The sequence below is a fragment of the Gordionus sp. m RMFG-2023 genome, chromosome 2 (genome assembly GCF_954871325.1).
Source record: "Gordionus sp. m RMFG-2023 chromosome 2, tfGorSpeb1-WG-v2, whole genome shotgun sequence".
NCBI lineage: Eukaryota > Metazoa > Nematomorpha > Gordioida > Chordodea > Parachordodidae > Gordionus > Gordionus sp. m RMFG-2023.
The window spans coordinates 49,420,255-49,446,233 of record NC_088776.1 but is presented as its reverse complement, the minus strand read 5'-3'; the positions used below and the strand labels follow the sequence as shown (position 1 = coordinate 49,446,233).

Below are 25,979 nucleotides of genomic sequence, written 5' to 3'. Positions count from 1 at the left end.
TACCTAAAATAAGTGGCTACTTAGTGATGCAAAATAGCTCCATTTGAGCCGATTTTAAAAATGGCTAACTCAATAATTTAGACAAAAAAACATTGCCTAAGCTTCAAGATTTCGCTAATAGATGTCTAAACCTTTGTGCCATTTATGAACAAAATCTTCAGTTGAGTGCGTAATATTTTTCTGAATAAATTACTGAATTGGCTGTTTTTAAAAAGCGGCTCAAATGGAGCGATTTTGCATCACTATTACTAATCGCCATTAATTTTCCTTTTTTAAAATACATTAAAATTTGATTTATATTTATTAAAAAAATTAGGAATTAATAAATTTTCAAACCAGAATAAGGAAAAGGGGTATTAAAAATTTTACAATCAATCTTGGATATTCGGGGGATCTATATAAAAACACAAAAAGATCTTCGCAATTGGGATACGACTATCTATTAAGTGAGACTAATATTATATAATGATAAATAAAAACACTTTAATATAACTTTAGTTTTAGTATATTTATAATAATAAAAAAGGAGAATTTGAAAAAATTAGGGTATATATATCCGTGAATTTTTCAATAACTAAAATACTCTTTTATGTGGAATAAAAGTCTTTAATAGATTTTACATATAAAATAATTATAAGTTTGGATGTATATACTTTATAATTATATAATATTTTAAGAATGAATGATGAAAAAGGTAGAAAAAAATGGTTGGTAATAAATAAAATATCTAAATGCAAATTATTATTTTCATGATAGATAGTAGCAAACTTTTCAATTGGTTTCCACATTCGTTTAGTCATCAACAGTTCCATATAGCAAATTCGACATATCTTAATTGGTCTATGGAAAATAATTTACTATTTGCAAAAGTATTATAACCATCATTATATACATTTTTTGCAAATATGACCTGCTGATTTTGGCAAATTTTAATTTAAAAAAAATTATATATAATTACACTGTTGCCTTTACAATAATATATAAAATATTAAGATAAATTAAAAAATAAACCACAATTATATATATATATAATAGATGAAAGATGGTTTCAAACATCAATTAGTCCAGGTGAAGCGCTTTTAAGATTATGTATCTGGAAAGGATGCCACTTGCAGACTTTGTGAAGGGGGTTCATTCTTACCCTTCCTAAGATTTTATATTTTTGCCCTGATTAATTTTTTCTTAAAATTTAAAAAAAAAAAACCTTTTTATGAACTTATATTAAATTAAAATTTATAATAAAGTTTAACAACATTAAACAATTTTAAGCGAAAATCCCCCCCCCCCATTTTGGATATTTGCTTATTCTCGTAAATATTATTTTAGGCTTCTAAACCCCCCCCCCCCCCACTTTTCACGTTCATCTCCCATAAAAATGGATACAATATGAGGCCATAAGCGATTAAGCCAAAGTTAATAATTTATTTGAAAATGACGAATTCAAAATTTTTAGAAAATATCATTTTTATATAAAAAAAGTGAAAAAATCATTATTTAAAATATGTAAGCCAAAGACCTTTAAGAGGTGATCGAAAAAATCTCCAATAAACTTTTAAGGAGAAAAATAAACCTAATAGTGCCTCCCCCCCTAGCAAAATTTTGGCTACGCCTATGGATACTAGTGAGAGGTCAGCGGGCTTAAAAATAAAATTTAAATTCATTTTAATATTTTTTTTAAAGTATACTTTTTTAATGAACCTAAAAAACAAACAAGTTCGTCAAAAAAATGTAAATGCTTAGGTTCACAATTCGTTTTAATAAAAGGAAGCACCGTTCATCATATTTTTTCAATAAAGTAACTAATCTTATTCACCAACACGTTTACTTTGATCGCGTTCGTTTACAACATTATAGAAAATATATAAAATAAAGCTTATTTTAGTGTCTCCCATAATCTTTATTAATAAAAGAATTATTTTTATATTATCTTATATATGGTCCTATGTACCCCGTAGTGTGCCCTCTTTAACTTATAACGAAATGAAATTTTAAAATTATTAATTATATATGTATAATAATCAAAATAAATGTGTCATTTAGTCAGCTAGCGCTAGCCTGAAATATTGAAATATTTTATGTTAAAATTACAAATTTTATATTTACGAAATCCAATTTGCTTTGCCTCGGTCTCCTCTACCATAACTAAAGTGCCTATATGTCTAATTAAATCCATTTACGCGAAAGAAATCAACCATTTTAATACACAAAATTATAAACTTGTTAAAAGATTAATACACAAAACTCTTTCCTTTAAGATAGATGTAAGGCTAATGTCCCAAAATAAATAGGACAAAGTGCCTAACAAAAATAATTCCTAATATATACCTTAAAATACAGAAATTATTTGGAATTAATTCAATTAAGTACACAGACGATAAATTTTTTGAAATGATACGAAATATCGAAATTATAATTTTGGCTTGCTATCTTATAACTATGTACTCGAACGCTCGGGTATGTCCGGATAATGCAACTAACATATCATCTCTGCAGCAAATGCACAAAATAAAATTTTGTCAAACTCAAATATATTAATTCTTTTATTTAGTTAAAACTTTATTAATATTTGGGAGGACACTATTTTGGTCAAATAATTTTATATTTTGATTTAATAACTTATGATTCTAGATAAATTCTTTATGTAAAAAGTATCATACATTTAAAATATTCTAATCAAGCAAAAGGTACAAATTTTCGATATTTCTAATAAGATATTTATATCTATATCTAACTAAGATACGGTATTTTCTAAAGTATCTATATCTTTAATATTTTTTAAAATTTATACTTAAGTCCAATTTTTTGTTGGAATATATAAATCAAAAACAAGTTTCAAAAAGTATCTTCCCCTATGATCTCCTTATAAATATCTATAAATAATATTCTTTACTAGAACTGCATATTTTATAGAATTTATAAAATTAAAGTTGTAACGAATTTATTCATTAAAATTCTATATTTTTTTTCCAAATAGAAACATAACTTGAATATCAACACCGGTTACGCAGTATCTCCGAAACATTCCGGCATTTACCCAATTTATAATAATTTGTTTAAATATTGGAATAAAATATTTAATATAACAGTCACCAGCACTATTAATTACCCTAATATGTATCCTAAATCTCAAAGAAAAGGTTTCATTTTCAACGGAATATCGGTAATTATATATTATATATAAATTCAATTTTATATTTTAACATTCACAGGTTCTCCCAAGGCAAGACCTTGGTTTATACTCACTACAATCTATGAATAAGGATTTAAAATCTAGATCAATTACTCATGATTTAAATCATGGTTATATATTTTCCAATTTTTTCCATAATAAGGTAAATATATTACTATGTTTTACATACATTTATGCAATAATAACAGGTAAATGTATATATGACACATATACCGAATTTTGTGAATGACCATTTAGCTATAAATGTATTTGAAAAAATCTTAGATTCCATGAGACGACATACAAACTTAGTCTTTAAAACTAGCAATCCAAAAAATTTGGCCAAAATTTATTTTACCGAATATCCGCAAGAAAAAAATCCTATTTGGAAGGTAAACATATTTACATTCCTTAATTGAGTATTATAGAAAATTACTATATTTATTTTCTTATTTAGTTTCTGTTTAAAACTTGAAAAAAATTGACACAACTTTTATGAAAATAAATAAATACATCTTTTTTTCAATCAAAAATTAAAATGTGTCCAAAATATTTTTTTTTATCTATAATAAAATTTTCTTAAAAACTCTAGGAGTTTATTAAAAATTTTAATTACATTTATGATAGTTCTCGAATTTTGTCTTATTTTTTTCAAATTTTGAAAAATGCCTAAAAACATAAGCATCCTATAAAATATGATATTTGTTTCACTGCGATTTTTACAAAAAAACATTATGTAGAATACCTAAATTTTTTTCATAGTTTTTATAAAAATGTACTTTTTGTAATTTTAACCAGCTGAACCTTTACGGAATTGAAACTTTTTTAATTTTGAACAGAATTTTTATAGATACCGTTTCAGGTCCTTACTACCTAATTACTTAATAAGAAATTAATACTTTACTTAAATATTTCAGTAAGATTTCGAAATTAAGTTTTGTTTTATTTACCATACCCAGAATTATTGGAAATTTCTCTTAACTCACTTTAAGGTTGTATCGTAAATTTGATATATGTTATTGTATCAATATTATTTAAATTTCGCTATAAATATGTAAAACATTGCAATAATTATCATCTAACATAGTTTTTGTATAAACAATATTCTCCTGACTCACATTTTGTCCATAGCTTTCAATAAATTTAATCAAATCAATTTACATTTTTTTTACCAACTAATTCAAAAAAATTTTCTAATGAATGGCTATGATATACTATGATGGAGATCATAAGAAAACAATTTATAACATTATATAGTATCTAGTCTAATTAATTACCATAATTCTATCTCAATTTCTACAGCTTTCCTTGACTCTTCCCTTATATCCCTGTTCTATTTATGTGACTCCTAACTTTAGTTATCCCCAAATGGGCTTAGCTTAACAATAGATTATTTATCAACACTATTATAGCCCACCAACCTTAATTTCCATTTCTCTACCTAATTTTTTCTTTATCATATCTATATTTTCTAATTTTTCCAATCTTACTTTATAAAATATCACGATATGCGTATCTAAGAATGTCACTTTTATTTTATATAATCAAATAAAACTTAGTGATCTGGAAATGAATTTATTAATATTTGATCTCTTTATTACAATAAAACTTACCTTTAACTTTTCCTATGATCAATTATAGCCTTTTTATTCATAGTATCCTTCAAAATTATATTTACTTTTTTCAAAAATAAACTGCCTTTTCCCCTACTTCTTTAGATTGTAAAATGGGGTACAAAATATATGAAAAAAGTTAATATGATTTTGAAAAGGAGTTATGTGATTTAAAGGAACATATATAATCGATGTTACCTACCAAAATTTGAGGTAAGCATTTGGATTTATTGTTAATCAAATAATTGAAAAACTTTTCCTATTAAGATATATTGAAATATTATTGAATTATTTGGATATAAAATTTAAAAAGAATAATATTTTTTAAATATGATTCATATTAAATTTACATCAGAATCCATGTAAGGATCCAAATGCTCTTAAATTATGGAGTCGTCCTGGTAATTGCGACAGATTTCCTAAATTTATAATCGTTGGCCCTCAAAAAACAGGTTAAATTAAGAAATAATTTCTTAATTATAAACCAAAAAAATGATTAGCATAATATTAATTTGTTATTTAAAAAATAATATTGCTTAATATTAGGAACAACGGCATTACTCTGGTTTTTATCAATGAACCCTTATTTAAAAGAGAATAAGATGACGGAATTTTTTGAAGAGACTCAATTTTTTTCAAGCGAAAACTATAAAAAGGGAATTGATTGGTATATTTTATTCTTTATCCTTTAATAATTTATACTTTTAATATGTGGACATAGAAAATGTTTAACCGAAAGATACATAGGATTTAAAGCTATATGATCTTGAAGTTAAAATATATAACACAAGCTGCTTGCACATATAGTTTCTAAAACAATTCATTTGCAGGCCCAGCTTAATTTAAGCTGGCCATTTTACACAGGGTAAATTTGTAAAGTATATATACTATATATGATTTATAACCAAATTTTACTATTTTATTGTCATAATTTGTTGTTGACATGATATTACAAAATCAATTATAAATTACGAGAGACCTTGGTACAGCGAGCTCTCATAAAATCTGTAATATCAAAGAATAAAACTGCCAGCTTCATCAACCGATAGATAACTAAATCATACATCCAAATTCATATAATAAAAAATTATTTTAATAAATTTTTTAATTTATTTCGATTTTTTAAGTGAAAAAATGCATGGGCACTTTGAAAAACATACAAGATGATATATTTGAAAAGTGCCCAACTCTGCAATGTATAGCCCTGTATAAGAGCTATCTTACAGATCTGAATAATGCAATATAACATAATCTAAATATGCTAATCCATAATTATATGCCATTTTTTAATATATAAAATTAATTTATCTATTTCATAATCATAATCGTTTCTAATTGAATATTTTATATCAGGAGCGGACTGGACGGCTAAAGGCCCTGTTTTTCTAAAAGAGGCCCCATAGTTGGTGGCTTCTCCCCCCCCCAACCCTTCTATGCGGGCCTATGGCTCGCTTTTACCTAGCCTGCGAAAGATATAATTTTATTTGAAACCTTCTCCACTATATTAAAATAGAAAATTCTTCTCTTTTTAATTTTTATCTATGATCTATTTAAAAAAATTACTCATTCTTTGAGTATGAATATATTATTCTACAAGTTAATTTATAAACTTTTATGTTCATAATTATTATACATATTATTTCACTCATTTATTTAATGGTTAAGCCAATTCGCCTTTAATAAATTATCCATATTTTTTACATATATTAGGAGGAATAATTTTATATTATAATTCTTGTTTCTTCATGTAATATATTTATTTAATCTTTTCTGTTTTGAATATATTTTATTTATTTTATATTTATATGTTAATGAAAGCTTGTCACAAATAACTGTAAAATATATGGCAGGGAATCAGATCAGAGATTGAATTTGAATATCTCTAAAGATGATCAGAAGAGAAAAAAATTAACAAGATTTAATAAAAAAAGAAAATAAAAGCTCTGCTATATTTTTTATAATATTAAAATAAAAAGCGAAATATGATAATATTAAAATATAATATAATATTTTTTTTAAAAAGTAAAATAATTATAAATAGATTTTTATTCAATGGTGTGCTAATAGTGAGCTTGATCCATTAATAATATATAGTTGAGCAGGACTCGAAACCGATACCATTTGATTACATATCTTCCACAAAAGGTTTGGCCTCATAAAATTGGAGCATAGGAGTGAGAATTAATTTTTCTTTTTATATTGCTTTAATATTGAAAAATGTGAATATTGGTATGTATTAAAAATTTACTTCTGTTACGGGTTTTAACATCCTAGCATTTTGTAGCCCAACATATAAAATAAAAGAAGCAGAGTTAGAATGAATATGCTTTATAACTGTATGTATGCCCTATTTCATATATCAGTCAGTCATAGATCTTAATATTTTAAAATTACTAAATGATAAAAAATTAATACTATAAGAAACTTAAAAGTTTATTTCTAAATTTGTTTTAAACACTTGGAAAGAAAGGAATTTTATGTAGTTCTGCGTTGCCTACAGTTTAATTTCCTCCAAAGTTGGCTTAACAATTTTCGTATTGATGGTGAAAATTTGCAAAAATAATCAAGAATCTCAGTTAATTTAATTTCTTCCATTAATTTTCTTTCTACTGATATCATTAAGGCTTCTAGATAATCCTACCCAATTTCGCAATCAATTTTTAATTTGCTAAAAGTTCATTAGCAACTTAGGGGAGACTGGCGTTAGTCGAACCAATTTTTACAAAATTGGCTATAGCTCTTGTTTTATAGATAATATAAAAAATAATATATGATTGGATACCTAAAACTATAACTCTATAAAGATTCCTTATAAAAAATCTTAAGAATATAATAATTTTTTAAAAATTTTATTTTTTGTAAAAGTGAAAATTTTGTTCAACAAGCCCCAATAGCGGGGTTATGCAAAACACTTCAAGGGGCTTCCTAAACCATTGGTTTTTTAGGCCATAATAAATTGAAATGTATTTTTATTTATTAATAATGATATGTATAGAATAATTTTATTGTTTTATTATTCAAAATATCATAATACTTATAAATTGAAGCTAATTATATATAAAAATTGAAACTTAATTTTGGCTAATTTAATAAACATTTTGGACATAAAAAAATATGAATTTTAAGGAGAGATTATACCAATCATAAACAGCCATGAAATTGCCTTTTCAAGATTTTGAAATTTTTTTCATTATTAATTACCATAATTGGCGTGTATGGTTTAGCAAACCCCGCTAGCTCTAAATTGACAAATCATGATTGAAATAATATCTAAATTTGATACTCATAAAACTTACCCAAATTATAGAAGAATGTTTAAACTTTGTAATAAAATTAAATTTACATATAAATGATTATATATTTTAATAAAAATTAAAATTCTGCCATGTAAAAATCTTATGAAAATTTCATTAAAATTTTATTTCTTAAATAAAATTTTTAGTAATTAATTATTTTAAAATATATTTTGTCATAGTTGTATAGTAATGAAAACTATATTAGGATAAAATTTTAACCTTCTGGTGTATTTAATTTTAAAATGGATTAAGTGGTTTACCAAGCCCCGGGATTTACCTAACCCCAGTCTCCCCTATTTGTGAAAAGATAACGAGAGAAGATATTCTTACTATATACATTGGTATGCAGATATATGCATATTATATCGGCATAACGTATTATATACACATATCATACATTTTATTTTGTATTGCATTTAGCTAAAGGTTCCCCACCATTCTTTCTTTCATAGAATCTTGAATGAATTCGTTCTAATAGTAATCACTATGATGAATTCAATCATCTGTACTCTCACTCAAGTCAGTGACCCCTACACTTTTTGAGGGATAGAAGCAGAATACCCCCTAAAGTACCCCCCCCCCATTGTAAATTATTTTTTGACACCAATAAATTTCAAAAATAATTTTTATTGCATCAATATTTATTATAATATAAATATAATGTAAAAAATATATGCTTTAAAAATATTATTTTTAAATTAATAATTTAGATAAATTAGGGGAAGAGAAAGCAAAAGAATTTATAATTTCATCAATATTTAATTGTTTAAATAAATTATTTTCCATTGATAAAATGGTTAAATTATTAAGAAATGGATCTTTCATGACACTACGAAGTCTTGTTTTAATTAGTTTAATTTTACTCATGACCCTTTCGGCAGTACATGATGTAGTAAGAATAGTTAATAAATATTTATATAAAATTGTTAAATTTGGGAAAGCAGAAAAATTTATAAGCAGACGATAAGGTAAAATAAATGAATAGTTTCTCTAGTCTTAATCATTCATCTCAAAATTATTATCATCATCAGAAGAAGCTAAATAATGTATTAGTAAAAATATTTTAATTAAATAAATTTACAATTCTCAGAATCTGACAAATCTTCTTTAACCTCTAGGTCACGAGTAATAATTACGTCCCCCGTTTTAGCCATTTTATAAATATTTCTAAACATCAACATTTCCTCAAAAACTTGACTTGTATTTAATTGATAAAATTCACAGATATCCTTGATATCATCTTTAACAATTGCCTTTCCGCCATTCCCTTTGGGGTAAAAAATGATGTTTGACTCAAAAATTTTATCGATTCATCGTTAAATCTTTAACTAAACTGCATAATAATTAAATCAAGTGCAGCATAAAACACACTGATTTTAAAGCTAAAATAAAATATTATATTTAATGATGAAAGTATATATATACCTCTCCTTTTTGGATTGTAATGTTTGAAGTCTTGAACTTTCAAAATCAAAAAATAAATTTCTCTTCTTCATAAAATCTTGGGCCTTTGAAAAGACATCCAAAAATTCAGTGTTATTATCTATTTTAGGATTATAAAATAATAAAAGATAATAATTTAAATTATACTTCTCATATTAATCAGGCAATCATTTGCCAATTGAATTTGATTTATTGCAAACCCTATATCCTTCGAAATGGTTTGCAATTTTGTACAAGCCAAGCTAGTTATCAACAATATTTTATCCAAAACACATAGTGATAAAATAAAATAAAATTTTTCTATTCTATAGACTATAGCACTAGCCATAGTGGAAGTGGCAGGATCTTCAGAATCTTTTAAATTTGCCAAAGCTGCCCTCAAAGCATCATAAAGTAGGAAAAAATTTACAATCGCCTTATATGATGTTAGCCAGCTTCTATAAATATAAAATAAACATTATATATCGAAACAATTAAGATAATATTACCGAGTGGTATTCTTGATGCGTAAAAATCTATGTGATTTTGTCAGTAAATCACTCTGACCTGTTTTGAGCACTTCATATCTTTTAACACCATTAAAATATACGTAAATTTCGTCTAATATTCCCAAGACATTTGGCAGCTCTTTTACTGATTGGCATAATTGAACAACTATTAAATTTAATCGATGACAATAGCACCAAATAAAAGCTGCCTTTGGCGCCTCCGCTCTAATCAAAGCCTGCACTCCATTAATTCTTCCACTCATGTTTGAGGCGCCATCATAGCTTTGCCCCACTAGGAATTCGAGGGGTAGATTCATGGAGCCAGGCTTGGATATTATATTCTCTTTAATATCGAGGCCCGTTGTATTTCCCGTACAATAAATGTCTATCAGCCTTTCAACGGGCTTAGGTGTCTCGCTATTTTCAACATATCTCACTATCAAAGCTATTGCTTCTGATTTCGATACATCATATGTGCCATCAACTATAATTGAATAGCACCTGTTGAATTCAATCTCCTTTTGAATTTTTTTATAACCATATTTTTCATGGTTTCAATAAGAATATTTATGTTATTATATGATAACAGATTTGATTATAATTTAGATTTTAATCCCTTAATTTTTTTCTCACTTCTTATTTAATAAAAAAAATTATTTTGCTATTTGTCCAATTTTGAGAAACATTCTTAAAAGCCACTATTTCAAAGCTTTTCTTTATATCGTGAAAATTAAGCCCACCATGTCTTTTTCTAATATGATCTGTCCATTTATCATCTCTTATATTATGATATGTACAATTTTTAATCAAGCATTTATATTTTTTTTGGTTAATATTTTTGGGCATATTTTGACAATGATCTAAAAATTATAAATGATTATATATAAGATTTAATATTTAAATTTTTACTATTCCCTTTGATAAAATTTTAATTTTGCGCCAAATCTTGAAAGTGGAAAAATAATTTTATGATAAGAAATATCGGATAACAAACTAATTTGCTAAACATCGACCATAAAAATTTTTAAAATAAAAAATTAAAAAATTTTTTTTAAAATTTTAAAATAAAAAAAAAAAAATTTAAAAAAAAAAAGTACCCCCATAGAAATTTATAGAAGCAGTTGCTTCGGATCCCCCCCCCGTTGTAGGGGTCACTGACTCAAGTCAATATGTAATTCTAGAAAATGAAATAAGTTCCGCCCGCAGCTTATCACTATCTACCTTAGCTAACGAAGAGATTCTTTTCAAGGCTTCTTTAGTTATACATTCACTATTAATTTCACCAAAACTTCTAGGATGGAAATACTGTGCATCAGTTATCAGATGTTGATTTTTCGAAAATTTCTCTACAAAATAAGTTACTATCTGATCAATGATATCCCAAAATACTTCAACTCTGTAAATTTGAAGGGTTATTTAGATGCTCATCTGTACATTCCTCAAAGCAGATCTTCTTTTTACGACTAATTTTACGCTGCATTCAGCCTCCATGCATATATCATCTGGTATCATCAAATTGGCCAACTTTTTCTTGAAATATAATGACATATTTTAGCTTTCATATAGATTGAAAATTTATAAAATTTAAAGAAAATTTAGAATCTTTTCCAGGCAGTTAAAATGTCTACGTTTCTTATTTGTAAATATATAGAGGCCCAATTATTTCAAAAATTTCCAAAAAAATTTGTGACGTTAGCCATTAAGGATGTCTATATATTTTTCCCTGATAAAATATAGATGTAACATTTGAATGAAAAATCATTAATAATCAATCAATATATTTGAGTTACCAATCTACTCTAGCCCAGGAAAATCCTTAAACATTTACACTGGGTTATGTTATATGAAACAACTATAGTTCAGGGGAGATGCTTATAAAAAATTTTTAATACTTAGTGCACATGCAAAAATAATCAAACCAGTCAGTATATTAAATCAGGAGGGTTATGGGATAGACCATGTAATTTTTATTTGAACTTAAGATAGATGCTTTACAAAATTTAAAAAAATATTTTATGGCAAAATTAAAATGAATATGAAAGAAATTTCATTTTTTTTATATTAAAAGATCTTCTTATATACATCAAATTTCCTGTTAATTATCTATATACATATATTAATATTCTATTTTCTATATATAAACTATAAATATTGTATATATATTTATACAAATTAATTAAATATTTACTTGCAGCTATTTATTTTAATATTAATACTTTCTCTATTTAATTTCTATTGGATTCCATTTTAGGAACTAATAAAAATAGGAAAATGGTTTTATTTTTCGACTATTAAATGCTAAGCTAAACATTTAAATCTAATTTTTTAAAGATTTTTTTATAGCGCTTATAGTGCTTATAATTCCACCAGAAAATTAAATTAATATTTAATAAATATTTTAATTTATAATTTTTAAAATTTATTTTGTATAAATACATATTTAGACTTTACACCATTTTTAAAAAATAGTATCTATTTTTCCCTAAGGTCCCAAATTCTTTCTTAAGGGCCCCCAAATTTTTAAAACTTCGAGGCCTGTTAAGGATAGCAGGGAGAAGAACAAAATTAAGAAAGTGTTTTTATAACTTTTATTTAATAAATATATTTTAAAAATATTTAACTGTGAAGTACAATAAATTTCTACGCTTATATAGTTTACAAAATCTATCAAGTAATTTATATCGAATTATTGAGTTAATTTTATAAAACGAGTCCGCGAGGTTAAAGTAAATTTAATATAAAGAATAAAAAAAATCAATCTTTTAGTTAATAGATAGCGATCAATTAGGACATCACAACATTCCGCCCTCTAAAGGGACCCCGCCTAGGTTCTCTTCAGAGGTAAATCTTTCGTGTTCAAGGAGTTTTCCTGAAATCTGTCATAGTTTCGTCTTGGAAAATGATAGTTATTTTGGTTGTTAAATCTTTGGTTGCCATAATATGGTCAAATCTGCCATGGTTGTCTAAACTGATGTTTGTAATTATTATCATAAAGTCTGTTGTTATCAAATGGCATCATCTGGGTATTGTCATATCTAGTATTAGTTGGTTTTCGTTCGTAAACTTTCTCATCTTGTCTTACTCCCTCCAAATCTTTGATAAACGGTTTAGTTGTCATATGATTTAACTTTGTCATCCCTCTGTTAATTATTATCATTGTTTGTTATTAAATATATATGCGAAGATTTTGAATGATTTTAGAATGCAGGTATTATTGAATAACGTCGTAATAAAATAAGAATCGTCGTATAATCGAAATAGAATTAATTTAACGAATAACGAATTTGATAAGAATAATTGAAGCAGAATATTAAATATTTGGAATGAAATAAATAATTGGTCGTGTTTTATTTTAATTTTATTATATTATAAATATCAGAGACCTGCAAGCCCGGCCCTAAAAAATTTTTTTTTAAACATATCCGGGCCGGGCCTAAAAAAATTTTTTTTGAATATATCCGGGCCGGGCCTAAGATTGTTAAACCCGGGCCGGGCCTTAATATTTTTTATAAAAATTTTTACATTATGAGTTAATGGTTATAAGATTATATTATATTATAGTTATGATTAATATAATATTGGGTGATGGTTAACACTACCACCCACAGATCGATCTAATTATTAATTTCATGCAAATTTATTTAAAGTATTAATATATTTTTTTATAATTCATATCTAAATTTTTACAACATATTTTACCAAAACAACCAAATAAAGGAATATTTTAAATAAGCCCCAATATTCAAGTATTATTAATATATTTTTTTATAATTCATATCTAAATTTTTAGAATATATTTTACCAAAACAATCAAATAAAGGAATATCACTTCTTGAAGTTTGTAATACCTTTCAAAGCGAAAAAGGAGAAATAAAATTGATTTTACCTAATATAAAGCATTTTTTAATTGAAAAATTTGTTTTACACAAGTATCATTTTATTTCTCTTTTTCTCTGTCCCAAATTTAAGCAATTACGTATGTAGTCAGGGACAGATCGCAAGATGACGGAAAACTATATAAAAGATTATATTAAATTACAAGAGGCTCAGGAAGTAAATGAAATATCATCGACCAGTCAAATTACGACTGTTGTTAAACAAACTGAATCGTTTTATGACAAATGGGGTGATGGTAATTCTGGTAATATGTCAATACCCGATGATGAATATTATAATTACATAAATAAAAAAATAGATGAAACATTTAAGGTGGATAATTTGTTAGAGTGGTGGGCGGCTCATCAAAGCGAATTTCCAATTTTAGCAAAATTGGCAATTCCTGCTTCAAGTGCAAGCTGTGAGCGGAATTTTTTTACTACTGGGAGAATTCTAGAAGAAAGAAGAAGTAATCTTCAACCTGAAAAGGTAGATATGCTTCTCTTTCTTCATGATAATTTGTGAATTTCTAATGGTTTTTTTACTTTGCAAACTGTCAAATATTTATTGCATTTATTATATTTACCTTGAGTCATGAAAGTTTTTAATCCAACATTTTTCATTATTTTTTTTTACAATATTATATAATACAATTATCTTCTTTTGTTAAAAATTTATATTATAAAATAAATTATATTAATATTGTGCAATTAGATTATATTTTCAAAATACTATTTATTATACATGCATTTTTTTAAATAGCGATTTATTTTTATTTTATAAATTAAATATTAAATTAAATACAATATATTATATTCTCAAAATATTTTCCATTTTTATAAATTAAATATTAGTTTTATTTTTTTTAAATGCAATATAAAATATAGTATATGCTCAAAATATTATTATCATTTTTATGAATGTTAGTTTTATTTTTATAAATGCAATATAAAATATAGTATATGCTCAAAATATCAATTTTTATAAATAACAGTTTTATAATTTTTATAAATTCAATATAATATTCTCAAAATATTAGCTTTTTACATGTATTTTTTAAATAATAAGCGATAATACTCGCTAAAAAAAATGGTAAAATACCTCATAGGTGAATTTTTGTATTTACCAGGTCGAATATAATTTTAAAAAATTCCGAGCCGGGCCTGAAATTTTTAAATCCGGGCCGGGCCGTAAAAAATTTTAAAAAATAAATTTAATATAAAGAATAAAAAAATCAATCTTTTAGTTAATAGATAGCGATCAATTAGGACATCACAACAAGGCCCCTTGGACTTTTCTCCACTAGTCTTATTGGCAAGTCCGCCTCAGTTTTATATTATTAAAACAATTTTTATCTTATAAATTAATGTAAATAACTTATATATTCCTGGTCCAATTTAGAGAACTTTATAATGAATGTAACTCCAGCAAATATTTTCTTCATACAATTAATGTTACATACTTTATAAATAAAATTTTAAATAATTTTTTATTGAATATATTTTTGAAACATAGTTATATTTAATAGACAATATTAATTCAATTAAATGTCAAATTACAAATGTCAATTTAATTGGCATAACTGTTCTATCTACCTCGGTCTGAAATGCCAACATCCTACTTCTTTGTCATTAAATAAATTAATTCTTAATATAACTCATACAGATGAAAGAAGATTCATATATTATTTATGGTGTTTGATCTTATATAAAAAATTCCAGACGAAATAAACGGAACATCAATTTTTTATAAATTCATAAAACATATTTATAAACATAAAATTTTAATGAGTTGACTTATTGATTATGGGATAACATTTTAAACCTTAAATTTAAATAGTTTCCTACTCATGTGTTTTTTGGTCCTATATATACTAGTTTATTTCAGCATAAAATAGAATTGGTCCATTGCTTAACTTATTTTTAATAAAATTCATAGGTATTTAGACCTCTTTATGGATGATACCAACTGTTCTTCTAATTGTACAAAATCGAATATTCAACATATGGAAAAATCTGCAACTTATTTTGATCATTCATATGCTCCTGAAAGAGTTTCTAACTTATTGCCCAACTCCACAATCATCGTTATTTTAACCAATCCTGTAGAGCGCGCATATTCCTGGTATCAAGTAAAGTTCAAATTATCAAAAACCATTTTTTAATCAAAATTTTAATTTTATATTTTGAGCTAATAAAAAATTGCATAGGATAAGAATTTTTTAAACCCCAAATTATTTTTATAAAAAGTATATAAATTAATATTATTAAAATATTAACAATCTAATAAACATGATTTTATATTACACATCAAATGATTTATATATACCACAATAAAAAAATTTATATTAAGTCAAAATTGTAAATTTGATTTTATAAATTAGCATATGAAAGCCAATAACGACTCAATAGCAAAGGATTTTAGTTTTAATTCGATCGTAAATTTCAGTGTTAATAGTTCTGGACTCGTTTCCAATTTAAGTATCAAGATTCTAAAATTACAAAATAGGTGCCTCAATCCAGGAAAATACGTTATTCATCTATATCGTTGGCTGCAATATTTTCCCCCTGAGCAGGTAGATTTATCATTTTAATTAGTCTAATACATTATTTAACTGTTACACTGATACACAAACAAATATATATAGACATTGATAGAATATTTTGATATTATATATTTGATAAATGATAAACCAGAGCTTAATAACATTACCTTTACACCTTTGGGATTTAAACCCTGAATTAAAAACTTACATTTAAAAATGAATGTCCAAAATTTTCTTAAAACGATGCTTCATGTAGATCAAATTGTAAACAATAGTTTAAATTTTTTTAAATTAAACTAATTGAATTCTTATAATGTTAACACGAAAAGACAATTTTATCTCCATATAAAAAGGATTCGTCTGCACTCCTAATTCTCTGTGTGGGACGACGGTGAAAGGGTAGATTTTAATCGAAGTTAAGAAACCCGTCATATTTTCATTTATTAATTTCATTTTTTTTACAAAAATGAATTGGAAACAGATTCAATAAGCGAAACTGTTTAAGGTAAAGGGCGTTATTTTTTTAAAGTAATACAATTATGAAATATTAGCGTTATTTTAATTATTATTTTTTTAAAATATATACTATTTAAAACAAAACATAGTTTCGAAAATGGTTATTTTATGTGATTCATCGCGAATTATGATAGAGCTATCAAAATTTCGCGATACAGTAGTCCGAGTCCCTCCCTACTCTGAAGGCCCCCTCCCTAACCCCAGGTTGAAGATTAGACTAAGGTAAAAAGCTAGTATTTTTTTAAATATTAGGTTGTAGATTTATTGTTATATGAATTAATATTGAATAACTTTTTACTTTGATTTTCGTAAAATTTAAATAAGAAAATTGTACTATGATTTATCTATAAATTAATATAATTAAAAATATGCTCTTAGTTTAATCGAGTAATAATAATGCACCTCTGACAAACAATGTTTTTAGATTTTTTATAAATAAAAAACATTTCTATGAAATATTATTATACAAAAAAAAAATCTATTTACATGGCAGATGGGGTCTGATGGGTGTATATTTTTAATAGAATAATTTAAGGTTCTAAATTTAGTCCGATGACGAGTGTTATCGATACCCAACTTGATGAGAAATTCAAAAACTTGTCTTGATCTTGATAAAATATTTTAGATATTTCATGTTTTCCGAGAAATTTATACATATTTTTTCTAGGCCGGACTTAATATTTTACAGGCCGAACCCATATATACTTTCGACTATGGACAAATTATTTTGAACATATTTGTTTATTTTTTGATATCGAATTATATATCTTCTATTAAAAATTGCCTTTACAATGCACAATAAAAAATCTTTTCAACTATATTTTCAGACAAGCAGAAATGTGTTAAAATTATTAAAAAAAATAGAAGGTGTTTTATAAGGATTTGAAATATATTTTTGATGATATATTTCGTAAATTATGATCTAATTTAATTCTGCTTAAAAATATCTGCCCAAAAATTTAGTTTAAAAAAAAATCTGATTATTTATTATTCGCATTACGAATAATATATTATTTATTTTTACGAATAATACTATCCAGTGGTCGGAGTCGGCACGATTCTATCTGTATTTTTACCCAGCCTGTAAATGATTTTTTATGAGAAAACGACTGTAAAAATATTTTGCACAATTTGCCCTACATAAAAAAAAAATTTTCATTATTTTGGGCAGAATCTTCCTTTAATATAATTATTCGATTTGTACGAAAACGAAATAATACACTAATTTGATTTACAAAACTGAATATTGAATATATTTATTTTTTTCAGGCATATACACCTAGTCAGTAAGGGTCTGCAAATGGTAAAAATTTCAGACGTGGACTTTCTGGGATTTAGCTTTTGTCCGAGCCGGTCTAATTTTTCAAATGCAAGGCCTACCCAAAATAATATATGTTGTTGCAAAATAAACAAATATTTATAATAATGAGGAGTGGTTAAATTAAAAATACTAAACTTCATGGATTATCACTTCTATTAAATATCTAATAATCCAATCCAATAATTTCTTTTGCCCGGCCCTTTAATTTCTTTGCTCTCTATGCTACTAAATGACTCGAAAGTTAATTGGTGACTTAGCCCTATAATCTTATATATTGATTTGTAATGTTCACTAATCTTCTTAAACATAATTTACGTAAATATAATATATTATTAATTTTATAAAGATTGTTTTGGTAGATGGCGAAAAATTGAAGATAGACGCTCCGGCCGAAATGACATCGCTTCAGAATAATTTGAATTTAGATACGAAAATAAATTACAAAAAAAATTTAAGGTCTGCGCTCGTTAAAATATATAATACAAGTCTCATATTATAATATATTTTATAATCATTTCAAATTATTAAAATTGATACTTTAGGTTTGATACTACCAAAATGTTTTATTGTCTAAAACTTGGTACAAAGGTTAAATGCATGCCAAAGAGTAAAGGAAGAAATTATCCACCATTAGACCATTCTACTAGGGATTTTTTGAACCAATATTACAAGTTTATACATTTAAAAATATTATATAACCATTTCAAATAAAGGCCTTACAATACTGAATTAAAGAGATGGTTGAATGATAGGAAATTTAAAGGAAAAGTTAAACCTGCATGGATATGATCGACTAATAAATTTAAATTTTAACATTTAAAGTGTCTAATGATATATGGATTTAATTTATATACAATCATGTTTAAGATCATAGGGAATATCATTATAAAATGAAATGATAGTTAATAATTATAATCTATGAATGGAATATCTAATATTAAAAATTCATGTTGATCAACCAATAAATTTATTATAATTTTGCCATTAATGAAATTAGCAATTTTATTAATTTTATGTAAGAAAATAACAATGGAGACCCATACATTCCCCTCTGCTCATCTGGAAATAAATAAAATGAGTAAATATAAACAATAAAAAAATTTCAATAATAGGTAAACATGGTTGATCATAATTACAATTTAAAAGGAATTAATTTACCAATTACAATTCCTCAGAAAAAATTGTATTTTATTATAATTACATTTTTGAAATTACTAAAAATTTTGTTTAAATACCAATTAGAAGTAAATGCATTTTTTCGAGCAATGTGGATTACAAATTACTTTTACTAGCCGTCGTAAAATTGCCGAAATCACAAATAGTTGTGAATCACAAATGGCGGTGAATCCCAAATAATGGATAATAAATAATGGCCGTTAATCACAAATGACTATAAAGCACAATAGTGAATCATAAATGGCAGTGAATCATAAATGACAATGAATCACAAATGGTTGTGGACATGGACAGATGATGAATCGTAATTGACAATGAGTAAAAATAATCACAAATCAAAATCACAATGGTAGTTAAAAAAATAATGTTAAATTTTATTTTTAATTATTAAAAACAAAGTATTTATTTTATATTAAATATAAAACAATAAAATAAATTTCATATTTATAAGTAGTTATGCAAAGTAACATCGATGAAAGAAACAGTGTTACTTGAAACGCAAAACGTTACTTATTGCTTGAGATTAAACTCTGATAAATATAAAAAAATTCGATGAGGATCTTAATCAGGGCTGTAACCAAGGGAGGGGGGGGGGTGGTCCTCCCAAAAAAATTTTAGCTCCCAGAAAAAATCTTTGGCCTCTAAAAATGGCCCCCATATATTTTTCCGGCCTCCAAATTTAAAAAAAATTTATTATTTTTATTGTCTAGTTTGTAAATTTCTTTTTACTGTTTTATTTTTATCCAATAATAAATCATCATTCATTCATATTTTATCATTTTCATGAGTGTTTGTGTATGACATTATATAGGCGCTTAATCACGTTTAATTTGTACTTATTTCATGATAATTATTTTATTTATTATGGTCAATCACAATATTATTATTATAATATAACCAGTTATTTAAAACAGAGGTGAATATTTTCGAATTATGAAGAAAATACTGAGATAGCAACAATTTTGGTAAGCCAAAATAACCGTAATAAGGTAATGTTTAATCACACAGGTGATCCAAAAGTAGGCTTTTACCTTCGGCAAAGAATATCATTTGAAATTTGTGGATCCAACTGCATATCCACGTGGGTCATTAAGCTTCGCTGACCATATCTAAATATATTATTTTAAATTATTTTTTTAATTTCTCTTTTTTTAATTATATATTTTTATATAGAATATAGATATAGCATGTCAATTATAATTTTAATATTCTTCTAAATAGTATTTTCATCATTGTTTTGTTTTATTTCTATAACTGTGCACTGAAGTTTTTTAAAAATAAAAGTGATATTATAATCTTTACTACCTTAAATCTATTTAATACTATTTCATAGCATACAGGAGATATCTTTTCGTGAGATTGGTTCATCAAAAATTATGAATGCTGCAACTGATGAAAACATAATTTATTCTTCTGGACTATTTATAGCAATGTTTTCATACACCACCCAAAAAGATCCTGAATTAAACAAAATTATGAAATTTATACCCAAAAATGTTCAATATACATCACCCTATATTCAAAACGAAGTAGTATCTATTATGGCAGACATAGTGCTTAAATATATTTCAGATAAATATAACAAAAGTGAGATGCCTTTTATTTGTCTTGAGGCTGATGAGGCAAAAGATGCATAAGGTTGTGAGAACCTGGCATAATTATTTGCTATATTTTTTCTGAATAAGTCCAGAAAATTTAATAAGAATTATTAATTTACAGTGTCTTTCTGCTCAAAAGCATTACTAATTGCATTTTATAGCAACTTAATGAGTTAAATATTAATTCAACGAATATAATAAGCCAGGCATATGATGGGGCAAACACTATTTCTGTCCGAAATGAAGGAGTGCAAACCCTACTTCAAAAAAAATTAATAAAAATGTTCCTTTTATACATTGCTACAACCACATGTTGCATCTTGTGGTTCAAAATTGGCATAATAATATTGTTATCATTTCAAATTTTTATTTATCCAATGCGTTGTATATTTTTTTAGGCGCTTTAACGTATCCTGTAAATATGAAGACCATACTCTTAAGAGACTTTTAGACCTGAGGTGGACTGGTCATTTAGAAGCCTCGCATCATTCATTAGAATTTTGAGACTATTAGTGAAGTATTATTTTACTTTTCTAATAGAACTCATAATTCAGAGATTTCCACCTATGCTTCAGTCGAAGCCTCTGATCTTTTATCTCAATGCGTTATATAAATTACGTTATATTAATCATTATAATTTATGAGATAAACAGATCCATTAAAAGTATCTACAGTCAGTAGGTACTAGTAGATGCTAAAAATTGTATTGATTCCACTATCAATATATTAAAAAATAAAAGAAGCGATAATTCTTTTGATTTGATTAGAATTAAGGCTGAAAAACCTTTAGCAAAATTTAATCTCACTCCCCACAATTCATCAAGGGTGCGTAAAACGCCTATAAATTTTCAAGATTTTTTAGTCGAGACCAAATTACGATTTATGTGAAAAAAACTCCAATTGGAGTTCTTTAAAAACAAATTATTGATTACTTTGTGTTAATCGTTTTTTAGATAGATTTACACAAGATGACTATAATCTTCTATCATGTTTTAATACATTGCCCCCCTTTGACCCCGATTATTTAAGATAAAATGGCCGATTATAATCATTATTAAACTTAAATATGGAAAGGTTACATCATGAAATGAAAATAGTTAAAGAATTATTAGCTGCAGAGGTTAAAGAAATACATAATATATAATATCTTAAATATTATATATTAAAAAAAATATCATCAATCATTTAAAGAATTGTATAAGCAAAATTTAGTATTGATGGCTTATGAAAAAAATAACACAAAATTTATCCTTTAATTCATTTACGTTAAAATTTAAAAATAAAAATCGTCGTATTATATTATAGTATTATTTTGTATATATTATTTTGTATTCATATTACTTTAATAAATTTTTAATAAAAATAGCAAAAAATTTTTATGAATGCTTAATTATTTGTTTTATTCTAAAAAAAATAAAGGCAATGTTATATAATTTTATTTTTCGGGGAAAAAATAAATTATAAATTTGTGATTTTTAAAAACAAGTAAAGTGCCATTTCTTATTGAATAATGAGTAACGCGTTCCCCTTTTCGCAAACTGTAGTGATTTACTTTATTTACAAGATAACAAAAAAAGTAACGTGATTCTTTTATAAGTCATTTTCTATATGAAAAAAATTGCGTTATTATAAAATAAAATAATAATATGTAAAAGTGTTGCTTTGATAAAAACAAAGGGGTAACATATGATGAAACAAATAATGTTAATTTGCTCCTTTCCGCAGACATTCTACCTTACCAATGCAAAAACTGTGAAATCAGCCACGTGCGAGCAGTTAATTTGGTGGGCGTTTAGATTCGAACCAACCGTCATATTTAGCGATAGGAAACGCACAACCTTAGTGTCCTCAGCTCCATGATAAAAAGGCCGCTCTTGGTTTGGAACTTCCTCTGCATTGATCCAAATGCCCCATACAACTAAAATGCCGTAGCCTTTGCACTCTCTCGGAAAATGGCTGAATATAGCTTCATCAATCCTTTTTAAGCATTCACACCCATTGTCGGCTCTATTCTAATCTCTTTCGGCAGCAAAGTTAAAAAAAATTTAAATTAGGGAGAAGGATCCGAGAAAAGACCGATCAACCCAAGGAATCTTCCTTTTTTTGGAAAAGACTTGCTATATTTATTATTCGTTCTAATTACTTAAACTTTATCCCTTCCATCGAATGATCTCCAATTCCTCTCATTACTTTCTTCTCTTCCCTAAATTTATTTGCTAATTTCTTTATATCTTCTTTTCTTGCATTTATTTATTTTCTCCTCAATCATAGTTTTACATTTATCACCTCTATTAATTTTATATTTAAAACAAATTAGTATATGTCCGTCCTTTATTATACTATCATTTAAATAAAGAATTGTATGGTAAAAAAGAAAAAAATAGGTATGAAAACTCAATAGCCTTTGTTAGACCCTGTGATAATCTCAGCATCTAAAACATTCATGTAATTCTTTGACAAATCAAGCATGTTCCATTAAATAAGCCTTTAGATATTTCGTGTTAGCATTACCATCAAGAGTAATGTGATGAGATATGCGTAAAGGAGTTGAATGCAATAACTCTATAGGATAGTTAATATATGAAGAGCTTGGATATTGGATAGGTCCTGAAGGTATTATTTTATCAACTTTAGATTCTTTTTTGAATGGGGTTTTTAAAATTTTAATTTACCCTAATTGCCTTCATGTTTAAATATCTGCCTCAGGCAATTTTGCCGTTAGCTTTTAAGTGATTTTAAACTTATATAAAAAATTTATGCAGAAGCTAATATACTTATAAAAAGTTTATAGAGTAGGTTTTCTACACATGCTGAAATATATTTCCAGCAAAATTATATTCTCAACATTTTAAAAAATCGGGAAAAAAATTATATAAAGTTAAAAAAGTGGCACATTGACGCAAACATATATACAAATATATTTGTTAATGTTATATTATAGAAGTATAATTATTCAAAGTAAAAGTGGCAAATAGCTTGCTCAATTCTAAAAGAAAATATTTTTATAGTAAAAATTTAATGGTAGATATTAGGAGAAATATATACATAATTTTCGCATAAGTATCGTATGAAGAATACACGTCTTTTTAGTTTAAATCATAAAAGGAAATATAGAAAATTTTAAATACTTTATAATGTTTTTTTATAAATTTACATATATTTACATAGATAATTTCATATTTAATTTGCATTAAAAATTAAATTTTCTTTTAGTCGCTTATCTCGCGTCATACAATCACTATAAAGATATATAATGTTATTTCACAATATACAAATAATTTTTTGTTACGCCTTTTGGTATTTTTGTACATTATTCTGTAACCAGACTGCACCTAATAAGAACTTTTGACTTAATCTGGTTTTCAGAATGGCGATTTAATAAAATGTAAAATAATTTAAAGTATTTTTTAAAGGCTAAAAACCAGGGATTCCTACCGATCCTAAACCTAATATCCATATGATGTGGCTTTACTAATTTATGTTGAATTCTAACATATCAATATCATAATTTTACAATATTAGTTTGCTCTGACCTCATATTTTTTTTGTATTTATGTTGATAAAAATTTATTTTATTTTCCTTTAGAAAAAATTTAATTGGTTGGCACTAGTTAACTCAATCCGTCCTTATTTACTAATAATATCTTCTTTAATATATCAGCCTATAATATAAATAAGTCCAAAATAATACTAAAAGGTAACCTTGGAGCTAATTTGGAAAGGCATCATTCTAAAGAACATGAATCCCTAACTATAAAAAAATTAAAGCTTTCCAAATCTATTTTGCCATCAAATCGATATCTAGCCATATTTATATTGAACAGTCATTAAATTTTATGATCAGTGTTGAGAAGGATAATAACCAATAATAATTGTTAAGAGTTATAATTCTTATAAATTTTTTATCGCCGGGGTGGCCTAATGGGTAAGATGTAGGCTTGGAAACACGAGCATGAACAAGGACGCGGGTTCAATCCTGGTAAGAACCATAAAAACTTTCAAGTTTTTCTTCGATGACTGATGTGTAAAGACATATGGTATGATGAATTTCGGAGCTTAGAGATGACACCCCGGTCACCGACAGGCCTGGACAGCCGGGTGCTAAGGATACCTGTCCAATAAACAAAATGAAGGACACAAATGAAAATATGAATATGAAAGCTAGGGCGTTCCCTCCATGCGACGCGCAGAGTGTAGACCTCCATCCTGTGAAAAATAAAGTAAAGGTCAAAGCAAAGAAGACAAGACTGGCAAGTTTGAATATTGGGACGCTTAAAGGTAAGACGAGAGAATTGGCATCAATGTTGAACAGGAGAAAAGTTGATATAGCGTGCATACAAGAGACGAAATGGAAAGGACAGAAGACTTTGATGATTGGAGATGGGTATAAATTGTACTATAATGGACTTGTTAGCAATAGGAACGGTGTCGGCATCATCCTCAGTCAAGATCTAACCTCCTCAGTTGTAGAAGTCAACAGGATCTCTGATAGACTAATGAAGATAAAACTCTGCATTGGTCAATCAATACTACACATCCTATCAGTATATGCTCCTCAAACGGGTTGCAAGGAAGAAGAGAAAGATGACTTTAGAGCTATCCTTGATGAAGCCGTAATGGAAATCCCTAAGGATGACCTAGTCATAATTGGTGGTGACTTAAATGCGCATGTGGGGAAAGCAAGAGATAGCTACAAAAGGCATCATGGTGGTTTTGGATACGGAGAAAGAAATGATGAAGGAGAGCACGTACTGAAATTTGCGCAAGCCTTCGACCTTGCCTTAACCAACACCTACTATAGGAAAAAAGATAGTCATTTAATAACATATGAAAGTGGTACTAGGAAAACACAGATAGATTACATGCTAATCTCTCGCAGAAGATTAAAAGATGTAATAGACTGCAAAGTCATCCCAGGAGAAGATATCGCCGCGCAAC

General features: G+C 26.2%; 1 protein-coding gene and 2 long non-coding RNA genes across 3 annotated transcripts; all 3 read left to right on the top strand.

Annotated features, from left to right (window-relative positions):
* Window positions 1–399: 399 nt before the first annotated feature.
* On the top strand, window positions 400–3,139 carry LOC135925167 (uncharacterized). The gene is made up of 3 exons (XR_010571560.1): window positions 400–446; window positions 757–869; window positions 2,975–3,139. It is a non-coding gene; the product is annotated as an uncharacterized LOC135925167 (long non-coding RNA).
* Window positions 3,140–3,477: 338 nt separating this feature from the next.
* Window positions 3,478–5,439, top strand: LOC135925523 (uncharacterized). Its single transcript, XR_010571661.1, has 3 exons — window positions 3,478–3,561; window positions 5,138–5,234; window positions 5,329–5,439. It is a non-coding gene; the product is annotated as an uncharacterized LOC135925523 (long non-coding RNA).
* A 10,415-nt stretch (window positions 5,440–15,854) lies between these two features.
* LOC135925035 (bifunctional heparan sulfate N-deacetylase/N-sulfotransferase 2-like) lies at window positions 15,855–19,132 on the top strand. The gene is made up of 5 exons (XM_065460173.1): window positions 15,855–16,016; window positions 16,269–16,460; window positions 18,614–18,723; window positions 18,810–18,938; window positions 18,981–19,132. The coding sequence occupies exons 1-5, from the start codon at window positions 15,891–15,893 to the stop codon at window positions 19,054–19,056; spliced, it is 633 nt and encodes a 210-aa protein (XP_065316245.1). The 5' UTR covers window positions 15,855–15,890; the 3' UTR covers window positions 19,057–19,132.
* Window positions 19,133–25,979: the final 6,847 nt, after the last annotated feature.